Source organism: Salvia splendens, chromosome 5 (genome assembly GCF_004379255.2).
Source record: "Salvia splendens isolate huo1 chromosome 5, SspV2, whole genome shotgun sequence".
Lineage (NCBI taxonomy): Eukaryota > Viridiplantae > Streptophyta > Magnoliopsida > Lamiales > Lamiaceae > Salvia > Salvia splendens.
In genome coordinates this window covers 18,403,345-18,427,196 of record NC_056036.1, presented here as the reverse complement: position 1 = coordinate 18,427,196, position 23,852 = coordinate 18,403,345, and the positions used below count along the sequence as shown (strand labels likewise).

At 37.6% G+C, this 23,852-nt stretch overlaps 2 protein-coding genes across 2 annotated transcripts; both read left to right on the top strand.

Annotated features, from left to right (window-relative positions):
• Window positions 1–483: 483 nt before the first annotated feature.
• On the top strand, window positions 484–9,988 carry LOC121802323 (plant intracellular Ras-group-related LRR protein 6-like). The gene is made up of 21 exons (XM_042201966.1): window positions 484–684; window positions 790–853; window positions 942–1,078; window positions 1,166–1,252; window positions 1,495–1,570; window positions 2,437–2,511; window positions 2,624–2,693; window positions 2,793–2,870; window positions 2,984–3,044; window positions 3,163–3,241; window positions 3,425–3,515; window positions 4,019–4,079; window positions 4,150–4,217; window positions 4,767–4,837; window positions 5,197–5,334; window positions 5,562–5,666; window positions 6,474–6,598; window positions 6,678–6,774; window positions 8,848–8,922; window positions 9,285–9,340; window positions 9,644–9,988. The coding sequence occupies exons 1-21, from the start codon at window positions 575–577 to the stop codon at window positions 9,717–9,719; spliced, it is 1,800 nt and encodes a 599-aa protein (XP_042057900.1). The 5' UTR covers window positions 484–574; the 3' UTR covers window positions 9,720–9,988.
• Window positions 9,989–10,754: 766 nt separating this feature from the next.
• Window positions 10,755–14,218, top strand: LOC121803242 (protein FAR1-RELATED SEQUENCE 5-like). The gene is made up of 3 exons (XM_042202926.1): window positions 10,755–10,808; window positions 11,699–12,461; window positions 12,637–14,218. Exons 1-3 carry the CDS (start codon window positions 10,799–10,801, stop codon window positions 14,090–14,092), a joined length of 2,229 nt encoding a protein of 742 aa, XP_042058860.1. The 5' UTR covers window positions 10,755–10,798; the 3' UTR covers window positions 14,093–14,218.
• The last annotated feature ends 9,634 nt before the right edge of the window (window positions 14,219–23,852 follow it).

Here is a 23,852-nt window from a genome sequence, read left to right as displayed (position 1 = left end):
CGGACATTGTTAGGGTATGAGAAAATGAAGATGAAAATAGATATGAGAGAATGAAGATGTGAATGGATATTGGAGAATGAAGATGAGAATTGTGTAGTTTGATGTGAATTTTTGGGTGCGAAAGTGAGATTATTTATAGATGAAAGTGTGTATTTTTGGGGGGAAAAAATAAAAAAAAATAAAAAAAGTGTAAAAAACCGGTAATAAACGGTTATAATTTTTTGGGAAGTGAATTTTTTTTATATTTTTTTATCGGTTTTTTTTAATTAAAAACCGATTTTAAATTAAAAAAAAACATTTAAAGGCAACGGCATAGCCGTTGCCCAATCGCCGCGCGACACGTCAGCTGCTCGCTGGCGCGAGCGCAGCGGCGGCTAGACACATCCGTTCCAGCGGCGCTGACGGCGGTGGCGACGGCCGCCACAGTTGCGGATGCTCTAAAGAGCATTAAAGATGTTGCTAAATAAAATCAGCGTTTCAAATTTGTAATGCTCTTTGAATCCTGTAAGGTTGTTCTGTTCCACCTAAATCTACAGTTTAAGCAAATTTCCTTCTTCGCACCAATTGATTCGATATGGAGTTCCGAAGAGATCGCAAATCCGCCGTGGATCGTGCTGCCATGGACCGAGTTCTCAAAGCTGCCCGCTCTTCCGGTTCCCTCAACCTCTCAAACCGCTCTCTCAAGTTCGATTTCCGCCTTTCCAATTTTCGCTTTCGATCTCACTGCATTTTGTTACCTAATCTAATCGATTCCCCCCGCATTTTGTGTGCTGGGCTTGCTGATTACAGAGAAGTGCCGGATGAGGTTTACAAAATTTTGGATGCGGTCGGTGGAGATGAGAAGTGGTGGGAGGTACTGTACTAAATCGCTCGTGGATTGCACATTCTTCCATGCCGTATTTATAGACCTGCGATTTATGGGTGTTGTGGTGTGCTTGCAGACTGTGGAGCTTCAGAAGCTTATTTTAGCTCATAATGATATTGAATTGCTGAAGGAAGATTTGAGAAATTTGACTTCGTTAGTGGTGCTTAATCTAAGTCATAACAAGCTTACGCAGCTCCCTGCAGCTATTGGAGAGTATGTTTTTTTTACCCTTTTTAAATATGCAACTATTTTGAATCAATCCACGCTTAAGCTGAGAACAAAACTTGGATTCATTGCCAGGCTTCAGATGCTTAAGACATTAGATGTGACGTCTAATTTGCTAGTGGAAATACCTGAAGAAATTGGATCAGTTGCTTCGCTGGTGAAGTATGTGTTCTAAGTTTTTCCTTGTCTCCTTACCTTTTATAGGATTTTTTTTATCGTTTTTGGGCCAATATAGTAACCATAACTATTTTTTCTAGCACTTTCCTGCTTTCCATCTTTGTCATTGTCACATATGTTACTGCTGTAATAATACGAAGCTGTTCTCACATGAACTTGATCACGTTTTTGAACTTGTGATTTGTGAATTCTATGGCACCATGCTTGATGCATACTATACTATGCAGGTTTGATTGTTCGAATAACCGACTTAGCTCTCTTCCCAGTTCCCTTGGGCATTGTACATATTTGTCAGAATTGAAGGTGAGTACTTTTTGTGCATGCTATTTTTGTACACATGTACTGCGTATTATGATGTTTCTTCTTCTTGACATTAAATGATGCTTGCTAGCTTTTATAAGGCATGATCAAGCTTTAAATTTATTTGATATCCCAACTGTCAATGCTCGTGAGCCAATATGGAATATTTTCATTCCATCTGCCACTAATCTTTAATGTAACTGATCACCTATTAACGTGTTACTAGCACTAACTTTGAAGGATTGTGGCTAGATTGAAAAAAATTGGTCTCTTATATCTTTAAATATCCAACTGTTAGGTCCCACTAATTGTGTTAACACACTAAGCACACAGACTGCAGTTTGTTGTTGCTTCTGACGCCTTTAATATTCGAATAACTCCAATTTGGTAAGGGATTTTGTTATTGCTTTTCTATGCTACCACAGGCACCTTGTGTTGTTACATTTTCGGATGACCAACTTGTTTAAAATTCCATCAAGGTCTTATGCCGCCTCGTCGTGTATAGGCTTAAAAATTTTCCCCTCCTTCCCTTTCTTTAGAAGGAAAGCATTAGAAAAAGTAAACTATGATTATGCTACCAAATATTATGTGGTCTTGAACTTGAAATATGGCCTTATATGCTTTATTATAGCCCTGACATATTGAAATTGAAATGGCTATATGTTTGCAATTTCAGCTTTTTACTGAAGTATGTAACGTCTGAGATACGTGTCTACGTGTAGTTAAGGATGACCTTCCCTCTCTCAGTACCTTCACTAGCTTCCCTTTGTCACTATATCCCTATCAACTCAAGAAACTTAGGTTCTTTATGAAATTTGGTAATTTCCTGATGTCATTTGCTTTTCTATTTTTGGTTATCCTCTCGAAAGGCATCAAACAATATGATTTCCAGCTTGCCGGATGAGCTAGCAAATTGTTCAAAATTAACGAAGTTGGATGTAGAGGTACCGAGAGCAATGCCCAGATTATTTCATGGATCTTTATGTTCTCTCCATCTCCTCATATGTCAATTAAGATTGGTAACTCTTGATGTCATGTTATTGATCTGTTTGGCAGGGCAATAAGCTAGTATCGCTGTCACATAAATTGATTGCATCATGCCCTATGCTTATGGAACTTAATGCATGTAATATCTCATGCTCAAAGTCTCAAACTTAGCTGTTATCTAGTTTCTTGCCATCCATTAAAGTACACTGAAGGTTTTCTACTTTTTTACTTGTTAAAGCTAAAAATATACTCACTGGCCTGCCGGAGAGTATTGGATGCCTTGCACGTGTAATTAGGCTGGACCTTCACCAAAATAGTGAGAAATTTTTATTTTCACTATTGTCTATTGTTTTTGTTTTCTTATTATCATGATATCATCCGAATTCTAGTTGTCATGTTCATGTGTATTTATGCTTCTATATTCTGCAGGAATTTCCTCGATCCCATCATCAATTAAGGGATGCTCATCCCTTGTAGAGTTATATTTGGGGTTGGTTCAATTGCTAGTCACATACATAATTCGATTGGTATTCAAGGCTATCCCTTGGCTGCAATTTGTATTTTAATTTATTCATCATCTTTTGTCTTGGTTTTGTGTCTTATTATAGGAACAATGCACTGTCTTCATTGCCTGTGGAAATCGGATCATTGACTCAGCTGGGGACATTTGATCTGCAGTCAAACCTGGTAGTTACCCAAAATTACAATTAAAGTTTCTGAAGCATAAATTTCTATGAAATCTCAGTTATGATCCTGTATTACTGCTTGATTGGGTTTAATCAGATTATTAACTTTTTTGTTCTTGCAAATGTCAAAGATTAAGTTTATTTACTTGTCCAGTTGCTGTCATTGTCTCTTTTTTGGATGCAGTTGAAAGAATATCCTGTGGAGGCTTGCAGTTTGCACCTCTCTGTTCTTGACCTGTCAAATAATTCACTTTCTGGTTTGCCTTCTGAGATTGGTAAGATTTTGTTGTTCTCTTGCATCCCCATATTCTGTGCACTTGCAAATGTTGGTTGTATTTTTTTATCCTATCTGTGGATCTGTCTGAGGAGGACATCTGCTACTATTGGTTAGTATGATAACTCTTCACTTTCATGTGGGGTGCTGTCTTTCGAGGTGGGTTGTGAAAGCCCTTGTGGAAGAAAAGTGTGGTAGTTTTGATGAAAGGGGCAATAAATGAAATTATTTGATTCGTATGCTGCTAACCGTAATTCCTGACAGTTAACATTCTGAATCTAATTTGAGTTATTAGTGATTTAACAGAATATTTGATGTAGTTTTTTATTTTAATCCTGCATCTGGACAGCTTAGCTGAAGCTCATACTATATTTTTGATTTCAAAGTATTCTTTTACTAGTGTTTGTTAGGAACCATGTAAATATCTTTTTATGGTCTAAGATCAGATCAGTTATACATGCTTACATGCATATGATCTAACATGAGCTATGGTGTCAATTCTAGGCTTGATGACAACACTGCGGAAACTTTTACTTGCTGGTAATCCACTGCGAACACTTCGGAGGTCAGACCTGCTCTGTTCTGATTTAGTCCTATTGGTTTAGGTCTTGACTAAAAAACTTATTCTCATTCAGCTCATTGGTAAATGGACCTACGACCGCTCTGTTGAAGTATCTTCGAAGTAGGCTCCCAAAAGATGAAGGTGAAGTTGGTTTGTGAAATTGTCTGCGACCATATGTATTTTGCATGAGTACAACTATACAAATGGACACCCACACAACAGAAACCTTTGCCATGTATATATAATAGATTTCCTAGCTGGATACAGAGATTGTTAAGAGAAAGGAAGCGAATGGAGATGGATGGTATTGGTTGAATTCAAATGAATGGAATATGGAATAAATATTAATAAACAGTCCTCTTATGAGGCCAATCCTCTAACGGGGCCCTACGGTAAATTATCATCCTTGAACTAAACTCAAGATCCAACATCCCTCTCAAACCTCAAGGGACTTATTTATAGAACTATCAATATACTAAGGAAATAAAGATAATATTAAAATATAGACTTTATGCCCACATTTTAAGATAGACTTCTAGACTTCCAGCTCTTGATGCGTATTAGAGATACAGACCCACAAATTTTGAATGATTTCTAACTTCAAATTCTGTATCATGCCTGTAATTTCCTATTAATCTGCTGCAACCTGGCCTGTTCATGTCTGACTATATACATCATTTTTGTGTGTAGAGTCTGCATCAACTTCAGCTGCGAAACATGATCCTTTTGCTATGGCCGCTCAGTCATCTCTAATTTCAAAGGTAATCTCCATGAAGTATAGGTGACGATATCCAAATTGATACTCCCTTCGTCCCACCGAAGGTGACCCACTTCCCCTTTTGATTTGTCCCAACCAATGACCCACTACTAAAAATAGAAACACCTTTATCTCTACTTTATTCCGTTTCTCTTACTTTATTCTATCCACTTAACACACAAAAATAAAGTTGCATAAAATCCCGTGCCACCTAAGGAAGGGGTCATCTTCCTTGGGACAGAGGGAGTATTTAGTTCTGTCGTATGCAAGCATCAGGATATAGTTAATGCACTGCTGGACCATCTAAAATTGTGGTTATTCTGGTAATTGAAATCAATGATTTGCAACATTATTACTTTTCAGGAACTCTCATTAGCTGGGCTAAGTTTGAGTGCTGTGCCATCAGAAATATTGAAGTCAAGGAATATTACGAAAGTCAATCTCACAGGGAATTCAATAGAAGAGTTACCCTTGGAGCTTGGATCCTGTGTCTCCATTGAGGTAAAGATAGATTATATTCTTTTGCACATAAAGACGACCTCAGTGGATGAAAAAGAAAAAATAGCATCTTCTCTAAGTTGTGACACGCTGACACGTTTGTGTAGTTATTCTTCTTGAGTCTTATTTTGCGTCTATATTGGTTTGGAGATGTGATGGATGACTATGCATGTAGTAAGTGCTACACTGCTAATACTGGAGTATATTGACCAAACACATTGTATTTGCAGGCTCTGATTCTGACTAAGAACAAGATCAAAGAGTGGCCTACCACTGTGTTGTCTTCTCTTCCTAGACTTTTGTGCTTGAAACTGGATGGTAATCCACTAAAAAAGGTAAAAAAGATTTTTACAGATTCTCTACAGTTCCACAATTTTGTTTTGGTTTTGTTCATTATGCTTCGACTCCCTTTTCTCGGGGGTTGTTTTATGTCAGACACCTTTTTGTAAGACACTAAATTTGGTCAATCTTGGCATGTTAAATATACTTTAGCTTATAAAATACTCACACTTCAACATTTTAAAGCTAAATTACCAATGTCGACTTCAACCAATAAATGTCATTCATTGTCTGTACTTCATCCTTGGTATTGTTTTGTCCATATTGTTGATGAACTGGTTAATTAGGATTAGTCTAGGTCTAGGACTAAATGATTTAAAGATGTCTTGAAGGGGCATGTGACGGGTCATAATTTTCAACTTACTCAACTAGAGGTCTTCGGAGTAGCTTAGTAGCTTCTCTTAGGTCTGTCATTTTTCTTGTTTTCTGCACGTAGGTTTCCCCAAATGTAAAAGAAGCTGGGGCAGGAGCAACCATTTCCTATCATAATTTTCTTGTGTAACCTTATATGTTACTCCCTCCGTTCCATGTTAATAGAGTCATTTTTCTATTTTGGGAAGTTCCAAGTTAATAGAGTCATTTCTAGTTTTGGCAAAAAGTAATTTCCCCTTTTACTTTATTCTCTCTTCATCTCTCTTACTTTATTCTCTCTTACTTTTTTCACCATCCTTTTAACACACTATTCTTAAACTCCATGCCGAAAAGAAATGCCTCTATTAAGAAGGAACGGAGGGAGTACTACGTAACTCCTTACGTCATTAGATTCATTTATTTATTATGACCCTTTACTTTTTGTTGAACAGATCCCCTCAGATGGCTTTCAAGCAGTATCCAAAATCCGGATTCTGGATCTAAGTGGTGCTGCTGGTGCACTTCCAGAAGACCCAACATTTTCTAGCTTACCGGAGCTGGAGGAGCTTTACCTGAGGTTTGTTTTAAAGATAGGTTCCACAAGTTCCTTCTTCTGAATGTCAAAACTTGTTGGCACTTACCACATGATGGGGCAGGCGGATGCAGATACCAGCTTTTCCTTTGGAAATAATGACTTTACAGAAGTTACATATACTGGACTTGAGCCAGAATTCCCTTCAAAAAATTCCAGAGGTGCTCTCACTCTCCCTCAACCACATACACACACATAAAATTTTTAAGTTTAAAATTTATAGATATCGTTGCAAATTAGTTGTCCATTTTTGCTTGAATATTTTATTTGATGCATTAGATCTCTCCCTTATCAAATATCAACTGAATGATGATGGTCCCATTTGGCATCATTTAGATGTTTAATGATTCTTGCAAACTTGTCGGGAAACTCGGGCCTGTTGTAGTATGGCATGCAATGACTGTGCGTCTAGAGTGCACATTTGAGCTAGTAGAGTCAACTAATAATGAAATGAGAATTTTTAATGGGTAATGAAGTGATTATTCTTAGGATAATCTTTTATTGATGTAGTAAATGGAAATAGAATGTAAATATCAAGAAAATAACATGGCATTGGGATCCCTCCCTTGCCCCAAGGATTCCCGTCAGACCTAATCGCCTGCCAGTCACTAAATTTGCTCCATGAGCCAAACATCTATGATATACTTTACTAGTTAGTAATAGTACTAATTAATATGATCAAAATAAGCTAATAAAATCATGTCAATTTTTTTGGGCAAGTGGTTGATTTTGTTCCATTGTTTGGGGCATTCACCTGTCAATATCTTATCGTTTAGGTAATTACCATTTAGTACCCATCGTTTCATTTTAGGAATAAAAATGTCTGCAGAAGTTTTTGGTGATCGAAACATCGACATAACAACTGAAATTACACGTCGATTGGGTGTCCAGTGTAATTTGGGTAATCAACGTGTAATTTCATTTATCAACATGTAATTTCAGGTACGCATATTCTGATCGCCAAAAACTTTTTGCATAACATTTTATTCCACAAAATGAAACTATGAGTGTTAGTATATGGTAATTACCTAAACGGTGAAACATATTCGGGTAAACGCCCCCCAAACAATGGGACAAAATCACCCTGTACCCTATTTTTTTTAAAAGCATCACAATAAAAAAACCAAACAAATGATTTAATTGATCTTATTTCTTTTCTTGTTAATAAATGAATGATTTTATTGCCATATTAAAATATTCGTATCCTATCAATCACTCTAGGATATTGGTTGATGTTTTACGTTATGCCTCAATCCTCATTCATTATAAATGAAAACTAGTAGTATAAAGTGTGTGTGAGTTGGCCACGCGGTAGAGAGGTTAATAATGCCCGAGGCCCTAAGGTCTCGGGTTCGAGTCCTCCGTGGCGTGGCCTTTAAATTTATGTTCATTTAACCATAAAAAAAAGAAAACAAGTAGTATAAAGAAATATCAATTGTTAAGGCATAATTACATCTGATACATGACTTTAACATGTATTTTAGGTTTGCACACGGCTTCAGAAAATTGCTGCACCTTAAGCACAACCTTTATAATTTTTGTAATTACAACACTAGCTTCAAATTGGGTAAAGTTAAAACTGACGTGGTTGTTGGAGAAATACACATGAACAGGTTGTCTACCCTCTTGAAAAGACGCCCTATTAACAAACAAAACTACTATGAAAACTCAATTTTTAACTATGTATGACAGTATGAAGCACTTTTACCAACTACCTAGTCATCTGTGATAATTCAGAATTCTTAAAAGTAGAACTTTTAGTTCTCTGCTAATAACAGTATAACTCAAACTAAAAAAAGATCTGTACAGAAGGGATCAATCTGATTTACAAATTACAGTTACTTCCCAGCAGTTGTATGCTGTTGAGAAAACTGAAGCAATAAAATTCCATTACTCTTTGATTTAGGATTTTATTCTCAGTTTGAAAATCTAATAACCTTTTAGCTGTTACAGTAGTATAACAGGATATGGCTAAAAGCCATTATGTTGATGCATCACACAGGAATTCTTTCACAATTTTCTTTTCTGTTATAGTTTGGTGTAATTATTGCTATACGCGAATTGATTTAATGGCTGGCATCACTAGTTACAGTTATTTGTCACATGGGAAATAATACTTCCTTACCATGGCTCGTTCTACCTACTTTCAACAGAAACCTATACAGATTTAATTGTTCATCATAGTGTTATTGAGTCCATTCAGTCATACTAACTGCAACTTCCATTTTTTACAGAGCATCAAGGATCTTTCATCTCTTATAGAGCTTAACCTATCAGACAACAATATTTCTTCTCTTCCACCAAATTTGGTTGGTGCACAACTTTCTTCTTTGATTCCATTTTACTGTTCTGTGTTTCCCTTCAATTCCTCAGTAACTATCTTTGTCATTAGTGCTATTGCAACACAATATTTTGCTGTCCTCTTAATACTTATTATTTGAAGTTATTGGTTTTCCTCATGTTACAACTTTTCATCTTTTTACTGAAAATGTATGAAAGATGGATGGAGTCAGAATTGATTTGAAAAACCCTGATACTGGAAACGCTTGTTTAGTGTTGCCCACATTTCCTCTTTCATGCAAAATGAGTTTTTATTTATTTATTTGGTTATTATACTATATATTATCATGTGTGTGCGTGCTAATTGTTTGTTTGGAATTTGATTATGCAGGGTTTGCTCGAACCCAGTCTGCAGGTCTTAAAAGTTGATGGAAACCCATTGAGAAGGTACATCACATCTTATCTTGAATTTATGGAATTCAATGTTGTTAGTAAATCACAGTACTCAAGCATGAAGAACATAGTAAGCCTTAGTAATTATGCTGCCAGATTTATTTTCTGAGAGAGGACAACTACAAATGCATGTCAGATATAAATAAAATGGGGCACAACTGCTAAATAACAGAAAAATATGGGAAGCATTTGGCTTGATAACTTTAATATTTTTAAAGCATTTCTCACAAGCTTGAAGACATTAGACAGCACAGAATGGCCCATTTGAGTAATGTCTGGTCTCATCTGCTTGTGCAGTATCCGAAGGCCAATTTTGGACCGAGGAACAAAAGCAATCCTGAACTATTTGAAGGATAGAATTGTCCCGCAGTAAAAAGTATGTATTTCATCGACCACAGTAGCGAACTTGAGGTTCCCGTAGAGTCCCATAAACTCTGAAAATCCTTCTACTGTTTTTCAATTGTTTGTTTGTTTGTTGGTGTGTTTTTATGTACATTTACTATTTTCTGGTGTATCAAAGCATTCCGTTAAGCTGGAATCATGTCCCAGTTAAGGTTCAAACTTGCAGTTTCGAGCTCCTAAAATTGTTGTTGTAATGTAGTATTAGTATTGTTCATATTCCTACTTCACATTCTTTATCGACGAGTCAAGTGATTAGAGGGGCACAAGTTCGTAAAATTTGTGCTGTAGCAAAGCCACTTTTATATATATATATATATATATATATATATATATATATATATATATATATATATATATATATATATATGGTTTTGATCTATGCAAAACTAGATTTAAATACAGAAACGCAGAACAATATCATACGTAGGACACTTTTATGTCATAGTTAGTTAATTTTTAGGTCATGCTAACAAAATATGACCTAAAATGATCTTAGCATGACATTAAACCCAAATATTATAATATGACTTAAAATTGCTTAATCCTTCCGTGTTTTTGGTTAATTATTGATCATTAGATCATCAAATCCTAGGGCCAAGATTTGGACTGCATTTCTGGATTTAAATGCATTTTTATTTTGATCAGCTCCCTCCCTAGATATATATATATATATATATATATATATATAGGGATGTATTCATTTCCTTTTCTCATATTTTCTCCTTTTTCCTTCTTGATCTCAACCGTTTATTTTCTCCATCCAATGGCCGAAAATTGGGGAATTAAATTTTACTTTTTAATAATGTTTAATACGCAGGAGGGTATAATAGAGAATCAATTAGTAGGTGGTTATGGAAATATCCATGATTTACGCCATTCATGATCTTGCCTTTTATTTTTTCACACGCAGTTAGACGCATTTTTGCCTGCTTCCATCTTTGCAAATTTAATAAAATTTGTGCGACGTTGCAATTGTTGACTCTCGTTTGCCGGATTCTAGGGCGTTCCACATCAAATAACGGCGTTGCTGCAATCGTTTTCCCGTCAAATATGGAAGAAGGTAATTCAATTGTTTTGTTCTCCATGTGCGTGTAGATGTATAGGTATAGGAGGTATGAATAATAATTCAGAACCGTAAATCTGACTGTGCTGCTTATTGGGCACGTATTGAGTGTGTGTTGATATATTGGGAAATATATTTGGGCCGGTTTCAGTTGTCTTCCGTTACGGTTCTTGGCATGGTTTAGCTCTCGGCTTCTCCGTTTTAAACGATACAAGTAATGAACAATTTGATGAAGTCTAATGAAAAATTTTCTCTATATAATTCACAATAAGTGTGCTGCGCTGTATAGGGTATAAATATCGGGTTATAGTATTGATGTTTATCACACGTGTGTTGTGTCCCGTTAGGGTTTAATAATCCTAGGGGCTAGGGTATATTACCAACTCGTTAATAAAAACATATAAGAGTAGCTTGAGGTCGACACTGCATTAATCTCGTAAGATTCCACTGTACATATTGCACTTTCTAAAGTTTGTTTAAATAATGCACCCAATGAGTATTTGTAATGCATTGGAATTGCTGTATAATGCATAATAAATCAACTAAATATGGCTTCAAAAATATAGGGTTTAGGTTAAACGAATATTTGAAGGACCGCGAGTATGCCTTATTCCTTTAGGTCTTAAATATAGGTTAGTAGTTTTGATGTTGTGCACACGTTTCATGTTTCACGTAGGGGTTAATAAGCCTAGGGGGTAGGCTATAGTACGTGCACATAAAAAACAATGTTCAAGAATAATGAGCGTTTGACGTATGCATAAATCACGTAATTGTCGAATGTAAATATCGTACCAATTACATTATGTAAAATCGTCCATTAATTGTCAGCATACTACATTGCAAAGTTTTACTTTTATGGTGACCCCTTTTCCCCCTATTCTGTACAGTGGTTGTTGTACCTGAATGTTCTCCCGAGTTGAAGCCTGTGGTTGGTCAGAAATTCCAATCCTTGGACTTTGCTTTCGCTTGCTACGAGGTATATGCTCGAGCTGTTGGATTTGAAACGCGCAAACAAGCTATGAGGAAGGTTGACGATGTCACGACGTGGTATCGTGTTGTATGCAATAGGGAAGGAAGGAAGAAGGGTGATGAGGACGACCAGTTGAATGCCCGTTCTGGTTTCACTATAAAGCGTAGGAAGTTATCTAAGCGGTGTGGTTGCATGGCTAGCATATCGTTTAGGTTTTTCTCGAAAGATTGCTTGTCAGGTTACATAATTGAGGAGTTCAGTGAGAGTCATAACCATCACATGGTTGAAACGGAACATCAGCATTTCATGATGAGTAATCGCAAGTTGGATGATGTACATCATAAATTCATCCTCGATTGTGCCAAGGCTAATATAGGACCCACGCTCACATTTAAGGTGTTGAAGGAAATTCTTGGTGGGTTTGACCTAGTTGGTTGCATTGTTGGGGATATCAGGAATGCCTCACGGGACATCAAAGCATACGCACAGGGATTTGATGTGCAAATGGTGTTGGATGATATGGCTAAGAAGAAGGAGTTGTCTGAGGCGTTCACCTATCACTACGAAGTTAACGAATCCGACCAGTTGGTTGCCCTCTTTTGGTGCGACGGTTTGATGAAGCAAAATTACCACATGTTTGGTGATATTGTCAGCTTCGACTCCACGTACAACACAAACAGGTTGAAACTAACTACTGTGTTGTTTACCTTGTAGTTTAGTGATATGTTCTCTATCGTGTGCATTATTACTTTACCTCAATGCATTATGCACCACCACAGTTTGCATTATTCAAGTCAACAATTGCATTATGATCTGTTTACATTCTCTGATGCCATGTTTACACGATTTATTCAGGTACTGTATGATCTTCACCCCTTTCACTGGAAAGGATAATCATGGTAGTCCTGTGACATTTGCGGCCGGATTGGTGTGCAGCGAGAAAACCGGGGCTTTTGCTTGGTTGTTCAGACATTTTGTAGATTGTATGGGTGTAGCACCCAGGATGATTGTGACCGATCAAGATTTGGGTATGAGGTCAGCGATTGAAGAGGTCCTAGTTGGCACACGTCACCGTTGGTGTATGTGGCATATAATGCATAAGCTAGCTGTCAAGGTTCCAAACAGATTGTTGCGGGACGACGAGTTCAAAAAGGAATTTAACGCTTGTGTTTGGTCGGACCTACTTGAGCCGGGCGAATTCGAGGAGGAGTGGAATAGATTGATCGAACATCATCACCTTGAGGACATCGACTGGTTCAACACATTGTATGCGTATAGGAAGTACTGGATCCCGGCGTATTTCAGGGATTTTCCTATGGGATCAATGATTAGGACTACGTCCATATCTGAATCAGAGAACAGTTTTTACAAAAATTTTCTGAAGCCCCGAGCTAACATAGCCGAATTCTACTTGAATTTCAACCATGCCATAGAATTCCAGCGGAACACTAGAACAGCTTTGGACTACCACGATGCCACTGCCATACCTATACTAGCAACTACTCTGCCCTTCGAGAAACATGCTTCTACGTTGTTTACCGATAGTATGTTCAAGAAAATACAACAGGAAATTGTGGAGGGTAATGACAGATGTCGTGTGCTGGGTTTTATGTCCGGAGAAACGGTTGACACATACAAGCTTGGTGATAGCAAGCGTAATGCATACGTTGTTCGTCATGACAAGACTGATGATACTTACTCGTGCGAATGCAAAATGTTTGGTCGCCATGGTTATTTGTGCAGTCATATATTTTTCTTGTTTCGGAACAATGAGGTGAAAAAAATCCCGGATAACTACTGTGACAACCGATGGATGAAGACTCCCTTAGCCAAGGCTGTACATGGCGAGTTGCAGGATCCCGTGCATACCCAGTCCTCCTCTGACGATAGGCAAACTGTGTCTAAGCAGGCGATTTCGATGTTTTATGGTTTTCTTAGACGGTTTGAGACCGACATCGATGTATTACGTGCATTTGTAGGTGGCGTCGAAGAACTTGGTACCTCTCTTGAAAATGGTACTCCGGCAACCTCAGCTGTTGAGAAGAGGCGTATGGTTGAAGAGTTTTATGGAATGGTAAGGCCTGAATCTGTTGCGGTTCATCCCCCGGATGTCGTGAAGACGAAGGGTCACGCCAGCAGCTCTGCAAGTCGTCTGATTTCAATGAGAGAGAAGGCAATAAAGGATGCGACAAGGCCTCTTAGACGGTGCAAGGCGTGCGATGAGATGGGTCATCACGACTCCAGGAATTGTCCACTGCTTAAAGAGATGACGATGGAGAAAGATGCACGCAAGGGTAAAAGAACAGCTTGAGTTATGTTATTTAAACAGCGCATCACAGCTGTTGTTTGGTCTCTATTAGTATTGTTGTTCAAATTTGTTGACGTACTGTTATATGTGAAACAGTTGGTTGCTGCAGTAGTAGAATTTGTTGGTTAATTATTGGATTATATATAAGTCAGAGTACTGTATATATGTGTGTTGTTAACTCAATGACGCCATGGATACTTGTTTTCCCTAATGCCTGCAAAATAATGAGCATGCGTTGATACTTAATGCACGATTTTAGTTAAATAATGCACATAAAATGTGTCTAAACACGTGCATTATTTGTCTTATGCCGTGCATTATATACTGTATTGTTTTGCATATCGTGGAATACATTAAGGATCCTTTAAGTAAATGCACAACATCAAAACAGTAAGCCACACAGAATTTGTTGATGCATACCGCACTCTTGTAATTAACAAATGTGCCTTTTCTACTCTCCGTACCTATATCCCCCTTTCCAAAAACACTGCATCCAATAACATACGTAATGCCAATTTTTTTTTGGCGTATATGGACGGTGATGCTTGACTAATATATTATACCAATTTCAAAAGCAGCGCCACAAAACTAAACGAGTTGTAGATGCTTCACGTTAAGAAAGTCGTGAATCAAATAACATATTTTACACCCCCTAGCGTATGGTACTGTAGAATGTATTTGGGCATTGTTAGATGTACAAGATGCACAATTTTTCGTGTTTTTTACATTATGTGGAATGTAATATGCATTATTACTAAATAATGCAATCATCTTTAACAATAATGCAGAAATAAATAAAAGTAATGCACGTATTATAAGCTTGAATAATTACTTGTAATCCATTCATACTACATATTCCCAAAACCATTGTCAACTATTAACACGCATCTTAATGGTGCAAAAAACTTTAGTATCAAATTCACAAAACAACCACCAAGTCAATGATTTCATTAACCCCCATCGACCTATATGCAAAACCATCACTCGCTACAGCCCATAATTTTCCACCCACTTCTCGAAGTTGAACTTTGCAGGTCTCTCCTTCCAATACTTTGTCGCTTTATTTTGGTTTGCAGAACCTCGGGTGTTGTGCGCACAGGTAAGGAGCGTCCGTGCAATCTTGATTCTACACATCTCTAAGCCTTTTGTTCCTTTTGCACTCAGCCCGCAATCCCAATCCTTTTCTTTCTCCCCAAAGTACGTTTCCATGTGGCGCATTACGTACACACCGTTCTCCATTGTGACCACGTTGTTCCTCCACGGCATTGAGACCACATTAGTAGTGCAGCTTCGTACGAGATCAGCCATTTTTGTTTCTTTGCATTTGTCCAGTGCAGCACCCACGAACTTCCTCTGCAACAAATAGACATTGTCTTTTACACTATGCTTATTGAAGTTTGTTGTGCTAATACACATCAAAACCGATTAAGAACATTACGTACCAGCAGAGAGGGTGTGTGTCCATATTTGTCGCTGAACGTTGCATGAGATTCAGCAAGGCTGTGGTCTATTATATTCATCTTTCCATCCGTGACATCAAAACAGACCACGTACTGATGTCGTTCACCCCAGATCGGGAAGAATAACTACGTAATGAAGAACAAATTAAAATATCTTCTATTCTTTACTATACAACTGAATATCAGCCATAAAATTTTGAAATAAAACTCACCATGTCGATCTTATCCAACTTGTTGTATCCTGCTCCAAGTGCGTCCTCGAAAAAAATAGTCCAGAAGGAAGCAAATTGCCTCTCCTCATCCCATCCTGTGGGTGTGTCTACCGTTGACTGTGTCTGCATTTTTTTTTGGAAACACAGTTGCTTACTTTGCAGTTGTACGTATATTGAGTAAACGTTTTACACAAATGATAAACTCACGCATGGCCTTGTGGAGAAAAATATTCTTGCAACCGTATCTGGCGCCTTCAGTTTCTCCATGTTATTCAAGTAAGAGCTCCACGTGTCTACAATGCCGGGACTTACTGATTTGAACGGTGCTAACGAAAGGAACTCACTCTGCTCGGTCTGCTTGAAATGGTCATCGTACGCAATAGCTTCCCTGCATGGCAATAAAACAATGAAACACAATCACTCTCTTATATAACAAAGGTTGTTTTCCCAAGATACATATCGTCTAACATAATGCTAAATATACTCCGAATAATGCAACCAACTGACCATGTAATGCGTGGCTCACATCAAATAATGCATTCATATGTTACAGAAATAATATAGTTTAACAGAATACCCCTTTTTACAACATGATACAGAACAAATAAACAAACCTGTTATACGCATGCGTCTCCGCTGTGCAAAGGACCCAGTAGTAAAGTTCTTTGTCATTGAGGTTGGCCTTTGCTGTTAGTTTACCAGCCCGCTCGTTGAACGGTGACCGCAAGGCCAGACTGGCTTTCTTCACTCGGGCTGTGTCCACCTTGCCAGCCTCCTTCAAAAAAAACCTTTGTATCTCAAATTTTATTCAATACACATAAAATGAATCACTTTTATTCCCATACCACTGTTTCAGTCTCATCAGGTATGACCTGGTTCTCCTTGGCTTTCCCACGCACAGCAGCATTAAGTACAGACACCTCTTCACCGATCGCACCCGTCCTATTCCCACCGATGACTATCCCCATCTGCCTAGGCTGGGTAGGTGGCTGATTGTGCCAATCCAATTTATGAATGCGACATCAATATATTATTACAGGTTATGAACAAATCAAGACAATGAAGTTAAATGTCGTTGTTAAATAATGCATACTTTACAGTAATGAAACATAAACATTGAGTAATTCACGGGATTCATAGATTGTGCACACCTTAGCTCTCTCCTCTGCCAAGCCTACATTGCGTTTTGCCTTCACAGATCTTGGTATTCCCACCTTTCCACTTCCACCTTTCCTGTTCACAGTTGGCACACGAACCGTCTCTCCTATTGCAACAATCTCCTACAGAATACAGCCAACAATTACATCAACTCCGACACGTTAAAAACCTGCAGCTTAGAAAAGGTACAGCTACTAACGGAGACTATAGTCTCGCTACGCAATCCCCCGATACATTCCATGTCAGTCTCTGCAGCTGCTGTGTTGCCTTCTGTTCGGACTGGAAGTCCGGCGGGTTCACCTACTGGATCAGGCATGGATGAGCATCCCTGCTTCTTTTCAATTCCCGGCTCATCCACAGTCTGTTCAAAACTGGCTGTAGCACCAGGTTGGGGAGCGTCAGCTCCTTCGCCGCTCATGCTTCAACTTGTGTTGGTTGTGTTGCAAAAGGGTCAGGGCATTCAAATCCATCTAAAACAAACGATGGCCTTGTACATTTTGTAGTTATAGTCTTCTTCTTGTCGTAAGCAGCCATCATCTTTTCCAGCTCATCTATCCACTCCTGACTGTACTCTTCCTCATCAACCCTTGCCTGGGTCAGCCTAGCTGTGATGTCGTCATCTCCAACCTCCTCTTGCTCTGGAATGCCCAATATTTTTCTGCCAATTTGGCTTCCCACGCGTAAACAATCATCATCAAGGAGTTCCACGGGTATACTTATGAAATCATCGACCCACGCCGAGACTGCATGGGCCAACAAAGAACTCGAAGCGACAAACTTGTCTCGAAACATCTTTGCTCTGTGCTTGCTCCTTGAGGAGCCATCGCCTTGAGCCACCATTGCTCGCACACATAACTCCTCGGCTGCCACCAAACTTTCCTTATCTATACGGGGTTCTAACCTCCCTGTCCCGAATTGGTCTCGCTCAATGTCCTCCCGTTGCTTAAGTGTCTCGCACGTCCATCCTTTGATTGTTGGCCACGCACGGATGACGCGCCGCCGGATGTGTACCACACGATCAACATAACAGCACTGTCATTATTAGGAAATATAAATTAGTGGTCGGTAATGCAGTCTAGACCATATATAATGCATGCTATGTGTGGTTATAATGAATAATAAATCGAACAGATTATCCGAGTAGAAGTTGGATTGAATCCAAAAAGAATACCAAGGACAAGGTTTTTTAGTTTCATATTCACTTACCACAAGAAAATGAATTGGGCCGGAGAACAACAAAGATTGTCCATTTGCCCAGCTTGGGTGTGTGGCCTCAAGGACGGACAGAACGTACCCACACCAGTTCAGATTTCTAATGTCATCTACCTTGTCGATGAAATGAAGAATTTTGGGTTTGCAGTGGCCGTCACTCGGAGTCTCTATTAATGCATTTTCTAGTAGGAACATGAAGAGCTTCTTGAACTCGTCTCCCCCATCGACCTCAGCCATCATGAGTTGTGCAATGTCCTTGGGTGTCAGCTTAAAGCGACCCTTTTGACACCTCTCTGCCACGATGTCATTGAAGGCAAAATTTGATTGTTTATCCTCGGGCCTTGTGATTTGTTTAGGGCCACGTGGGAACCCCAACGTCAAGTGGACATCTTCCTCGTCTAGTGTGAGGTAGTCCCCGCCCGCCAGCTTAATTTGGCATCGTGCAAGATGAAGGGCGTTCAACACCCAGTAAGCAAGATATCCTGGGATCTCCTTGATGTCAAAATCAAGAACCCCCGCAAATCCAATTTCTGTCACCGACCTTCTCTGCCTAGGATTCAACTGCTTCAAGCAGTTGAGAAATTCAGATGGCGTACGACGACAGTAGAGTCGATCACTTTTTCGCCCAGTAGGCTGCTTCGGCTCCACCTCCTTTCTAGAAATACTTGGGCCAACATCAGCCAACCTATCTCTGAATTTTTTTGCTAACGCTACTGGTAGAATGTCGTCCACTGCTTCGTCTATATCGTCCCTAAGCTGCTTGTCTGATACTACCAAACAAATCAACAAATTAGAAAAGTTTCACCAATTTAAAATTCAGCATCATATGACAGAGAAGGTTTGACGCATCCATCAATAAAGACTCTGCTTCAGAAAAAACATATAATGCAAAAAGTATTTCCTATAATGCGTTGGGCAAAGCAAATAATGAACTTACTACCATAATATCACATATTTATCCATATAATCATCAACCTGGAGCTTTGCTTGTAATGTGAGTCAAATAACAAATACAATCAACAAATCTGTTGTGCTTCATATTCTCCTCATTATACTCTTTTATAATGCAACTAAAATACGAAATAATGCAACCATACTACGAAATAATGCATTTTGTACACCGAAAAATGCATCCATATTACACCAAATAACTAGTGACCAATATCAAAAATACATTACATCTTCATAATGCACTATATATGATATATAATGCGCAGTACCCGATATATAATGCACATTATAACATAAATAATGCATAACATAACCATGTGCATACTGTGACCGAGTCACAACACGTATTAATGCATATTATCCATACAATAATGCAGAATTCATGAAGCATAATGCACTGTCCACAATAGATAATGCAAACATTTGATTGTGCCTAAGTGCAGTGCTTAAAAAACAACCACCCCAATAATGCAGATGTAATACACACAAAGACTAGTATACCATCTCAAGGTCAACCACAAACTACACCAAATGCATAAATACGGATTCATAATGCACCTCCCCCACCAAACAATAACAATATGTACACTTTGACAGAGTTGCTAACGCCACAGAATCAGTACCCGTATTACTACATCATATCAAAAGCATAATGCAAACATTTGGTTACATAATGCATAGAACAACATATATAATTCATAAGTACAATACTACCTGAATCTAGTCAGTTATAATCAGCACAGCCTACATAATGCATCATATAAAGCACATAATGCCACCTACATATAGCCACACTGCATTACGCAAACATGGAATAATCGTACCACAAAATCAACATATAACATATTGAATTCCAAAAGCAGCGCCACAAATTTACCTGCAACTTGGGATGGTTGTGAATGGGGACGTCCTCGCTTAGGCATATTCTATCTATCTGGCAATAACGAAATCAAAATTAAAAACAAACAATGCTCGCAGAACCAGATTAAATGAAACCCATTCGGATACAGAGCAATGTAATCACAAACTATAGGACACAGTCGGCCATCAAAATTCCTGCTTTTACACCCAAATCTATAAATTCCGGTGTGAATTTATTGTTATGCCACATTTGTCGCTGTTTCACGGTACAAGTGTCGCACAAACGCAATTAATTAAGCACAGAAACATACCCTGATGCCGGTAGGGTTTCGCTGTTACGAACGCCGGCGGTCGCGCGATGTAATTGTGACTATTGCGGTGGATTACTCTAACCGGTTGCAATTTTTCCACAGATCTAGGGTTTGGGAGAGTCGATAGTGGCGACAGTGGATATTTAGCAGATTTGGTGTCCGGCGTTTAATGACGAGAATGAAGAGTAGGAAGTTTCAAATCTCGTTAATTGCGGCCTTTCCAAATTCTGGCGGTTTTAGTATTGAACAATTACTATTTAGCCTTGTAATGCACATACAAAGGTGCCATAATGCAACACGGATACACATTGGAATAGCCAATCTGGACCGTTGGTTTAGTAGATCTGACGCCTCAGAATGAGAAGAAGAAAGGATATTTTGGTTGAAAAGGAGAATAACAGGACCCTATATATATATATATATATATATATATATATATATATATATATATATATATATATATATATATAGGTTAGTGATTAAGATATAACTAATTTTAAGTGTATAACTAGAGAACAAATCTCAGTCACACATCTTAATGGAACAAATATTATTTATTTTAATAATATAAAATAGGCCAAGGGTATTTTTGGAAATTACATTATGAATTTCATTAGCTCATACGCGATTCATCACTATTTCAGAAATATTAAGGCGGAATACTTAGATCTGAACAGAAATTGGACGAAAATGAAAAATAGAAATGGCGTGAAAGGTAGAGTTGAGACGAAGAGAGAAGCGAAGGCTCCGGCGGTGGGGAAACCTGCGAATGGCGTGTGGCGGAGGCCGTCGCCGCACGAGATGCATTACACGGCGAATAGAGCGCAGGCGGAGGAGATGAAGAAGAAGACGTTTCTGCCGTACTGGCAACGCTTGTTTGGGTGCCTAGAGTTCAGCTCCAAGAGCTATGGCGCCTTCACTGGATTTACCAGAAAACTTAATCCAATTTCATCTGGTTGAGATCGATCCACTTCAAACAATAATTATTATCAAATCTTTGAATTGTGGAGATTTAATATAGAGTATGTGTGGGATGTTTAAATTTCCTATTCTATAGAAAAGAAAAAAGAAAACATTGCTGCTATAATCACATTTATTTGTGATTTTTGTTCCAATTGATTTCCCATGAATGTATGTAGCTTGATTTATTTAATCCAAATTTGCTGAATCAAATATAATGAAAGCTAAAAGCTTGTATCCTCATTATTGAATGAATAAATAATACTGAACTATTGATTTATTTATTATTTTCAAATAATATTGATTTATTTATTGTTTTCAAATAATATTCATCAAATAATATTCTTCTCAAATCTGTATTAAATGAAAAATACAGATTCAATATCGATTTGTGAAATTATGAATCCTCATTCAAAAAGCATAAGACATTTCCATGTGTAACTTATTGGATAAATTCGATGTTGATTTTACGGAAACAAATGTCAACCAACTATTTGCTTCTAATGTTTCACATCACTATTAGCATGATTTTACTTCACTATTGTTAACAAAACACATCACTATTAGCATGATTTTACTTCACTGTTGTTAACAAAACACATCACTCTTATTCTGATTTTACTTCACTCTTGTTTACAAAACACATCACTCTTATTGTGATTTTACTTCACTCTTGTTTACAAAACACATCACTTTTATTGTGATTTTACTTCACTCTTGTTTACAAAACACATCACTCTTATTCTGATTTCACTTCACTCTTGTTTACAAAACGCATCACTCTTATTCTGATTTCACTTCACTCTTGTTTACAAAACACATCACTCTTATTCTGATTTCACTTCACTCTTGTTTACAAAACACATCACTCTTATTGTGATTTCACTTCACTCTTGTTTACAAAACACATCACTCTTATTTTGATTTTACTTCACCCTTGTTTACAAAACACATCACTCTTAGCATGATTTTACTTCACCATTGTTTACAAAACACATCACTCTTAGCATGATTTTACTTCACTCTTGTTTACAAAACACATCACTCTTAGCATGATTTTACTTCACTCTTGTTTACAAAACACATCACTATTGCAAAAAAATCAAAGAAACACTTAACAGAATATAAACTAATTATTTATTAATTCACATAACAGAAATGGAAAGATAAGAACGAATACATCTAAATATCAAAATGAGAATAATGTGCATCAAAAAATAAAAGAATAATAGTAGCAGTGATGAATATTAAAGAAAAAGAGAATCGAAGTAGCAGAAACGATGAGCGCGTCGATCATCAATTGAAGAGGCGATAAGAAGCTTAACGACAATCGAAATCGCACTCGTCGGCTCATAAGCCTTTGATGCCGTGCTGTTCGAACTCAATGGAATTTTGAGATCGCAATCGATATTCGGCTTCACTGTGGTGGATTTCACGAACGCAAACTTCATCCTGATGCGCAGATACGACGAAGGCAACGACGATGGCGATTGCTTGAATGCGGTTTGATTTCTAGAACAGAGAAGAAGAGAAGTGAAGACGCTCGGTTGAAGACGCGGTTTGCAATTGAATTCAATTTTTTTCGATCTACCCTCATGTTGGAGTTAATTCAATTGGTATGCAATGACCATAGTACCCCTGCATTTTTATTATAGAGTAAATTTGTGATTAAAGGAACTAATATCTCCTTAAATTTGAAAATTAATGCTAGCCATTGATTTTTTTGATCTTGTGACTATGATTTGTTCTCTAGTTATTTGGTTAAGGGGTATTTGCCATAGATCACTACTCTATTTATATATATATATAGAGTTGTGATCATATGATAACCCCCAAATCACGTAATAACTCTATAACCAAATCTGAACCACACATATTTTCTAATCTTGTGGCTGAGATTCAAACTTAGATTTACTTCATAAAAAAGGAGCAGAGGGTAAATATGTCATTTCCCTCATTTAATTTCTGAATTTCGCTCCATTCTTTCACTCTCTCTCAGTTCGATTCTCTCTTCTCAGCGATTTTATTTCCATATTTCTCGCCTATTTTATTTACATAGGCTCCAGATTTTCTTCCGATTTGGTTCATTATTCCATACTCTCCAGATTTTGTTTCCATATTTCTCGCATAATTGTGACCGGGAAGATGTTTTTAATTTTGCATATAAGTTGATAAAATGATACTTTAACCAGACAAAATAAAATATTATGCATTGCCGATTATGTGTTAACATGATACTTTTGGCTTATAAATGTTAGGTTTACTGCATAGAACGATAGTTTTGCCGGATAGAATGATACTCGCAGCATATAATATGCCAATAACCTGATAAAATGATAAAATGATACTCGCAGCAGATAAAATGATACTTCTGACCTATAAAATGACAAAATGATAGTTGCAGCAGATAGAATGATACTCTGAGTTGATAAAATGATAGTTTTGCCGGATAGAATGATACTCTGAGTTGATAAAATGATAGTTTTACTGATTTGTAGGTATGTACATTCATGTTTGTGATGATGCTTTGAAGCCAATGATTGGTATGAAATTCAATACATTAGTAGAAGCAACTGATTTCTATCCCTGGTATCATTTTATAATTTAAAACTATCATTTTATCCCCTGAAACTATCAT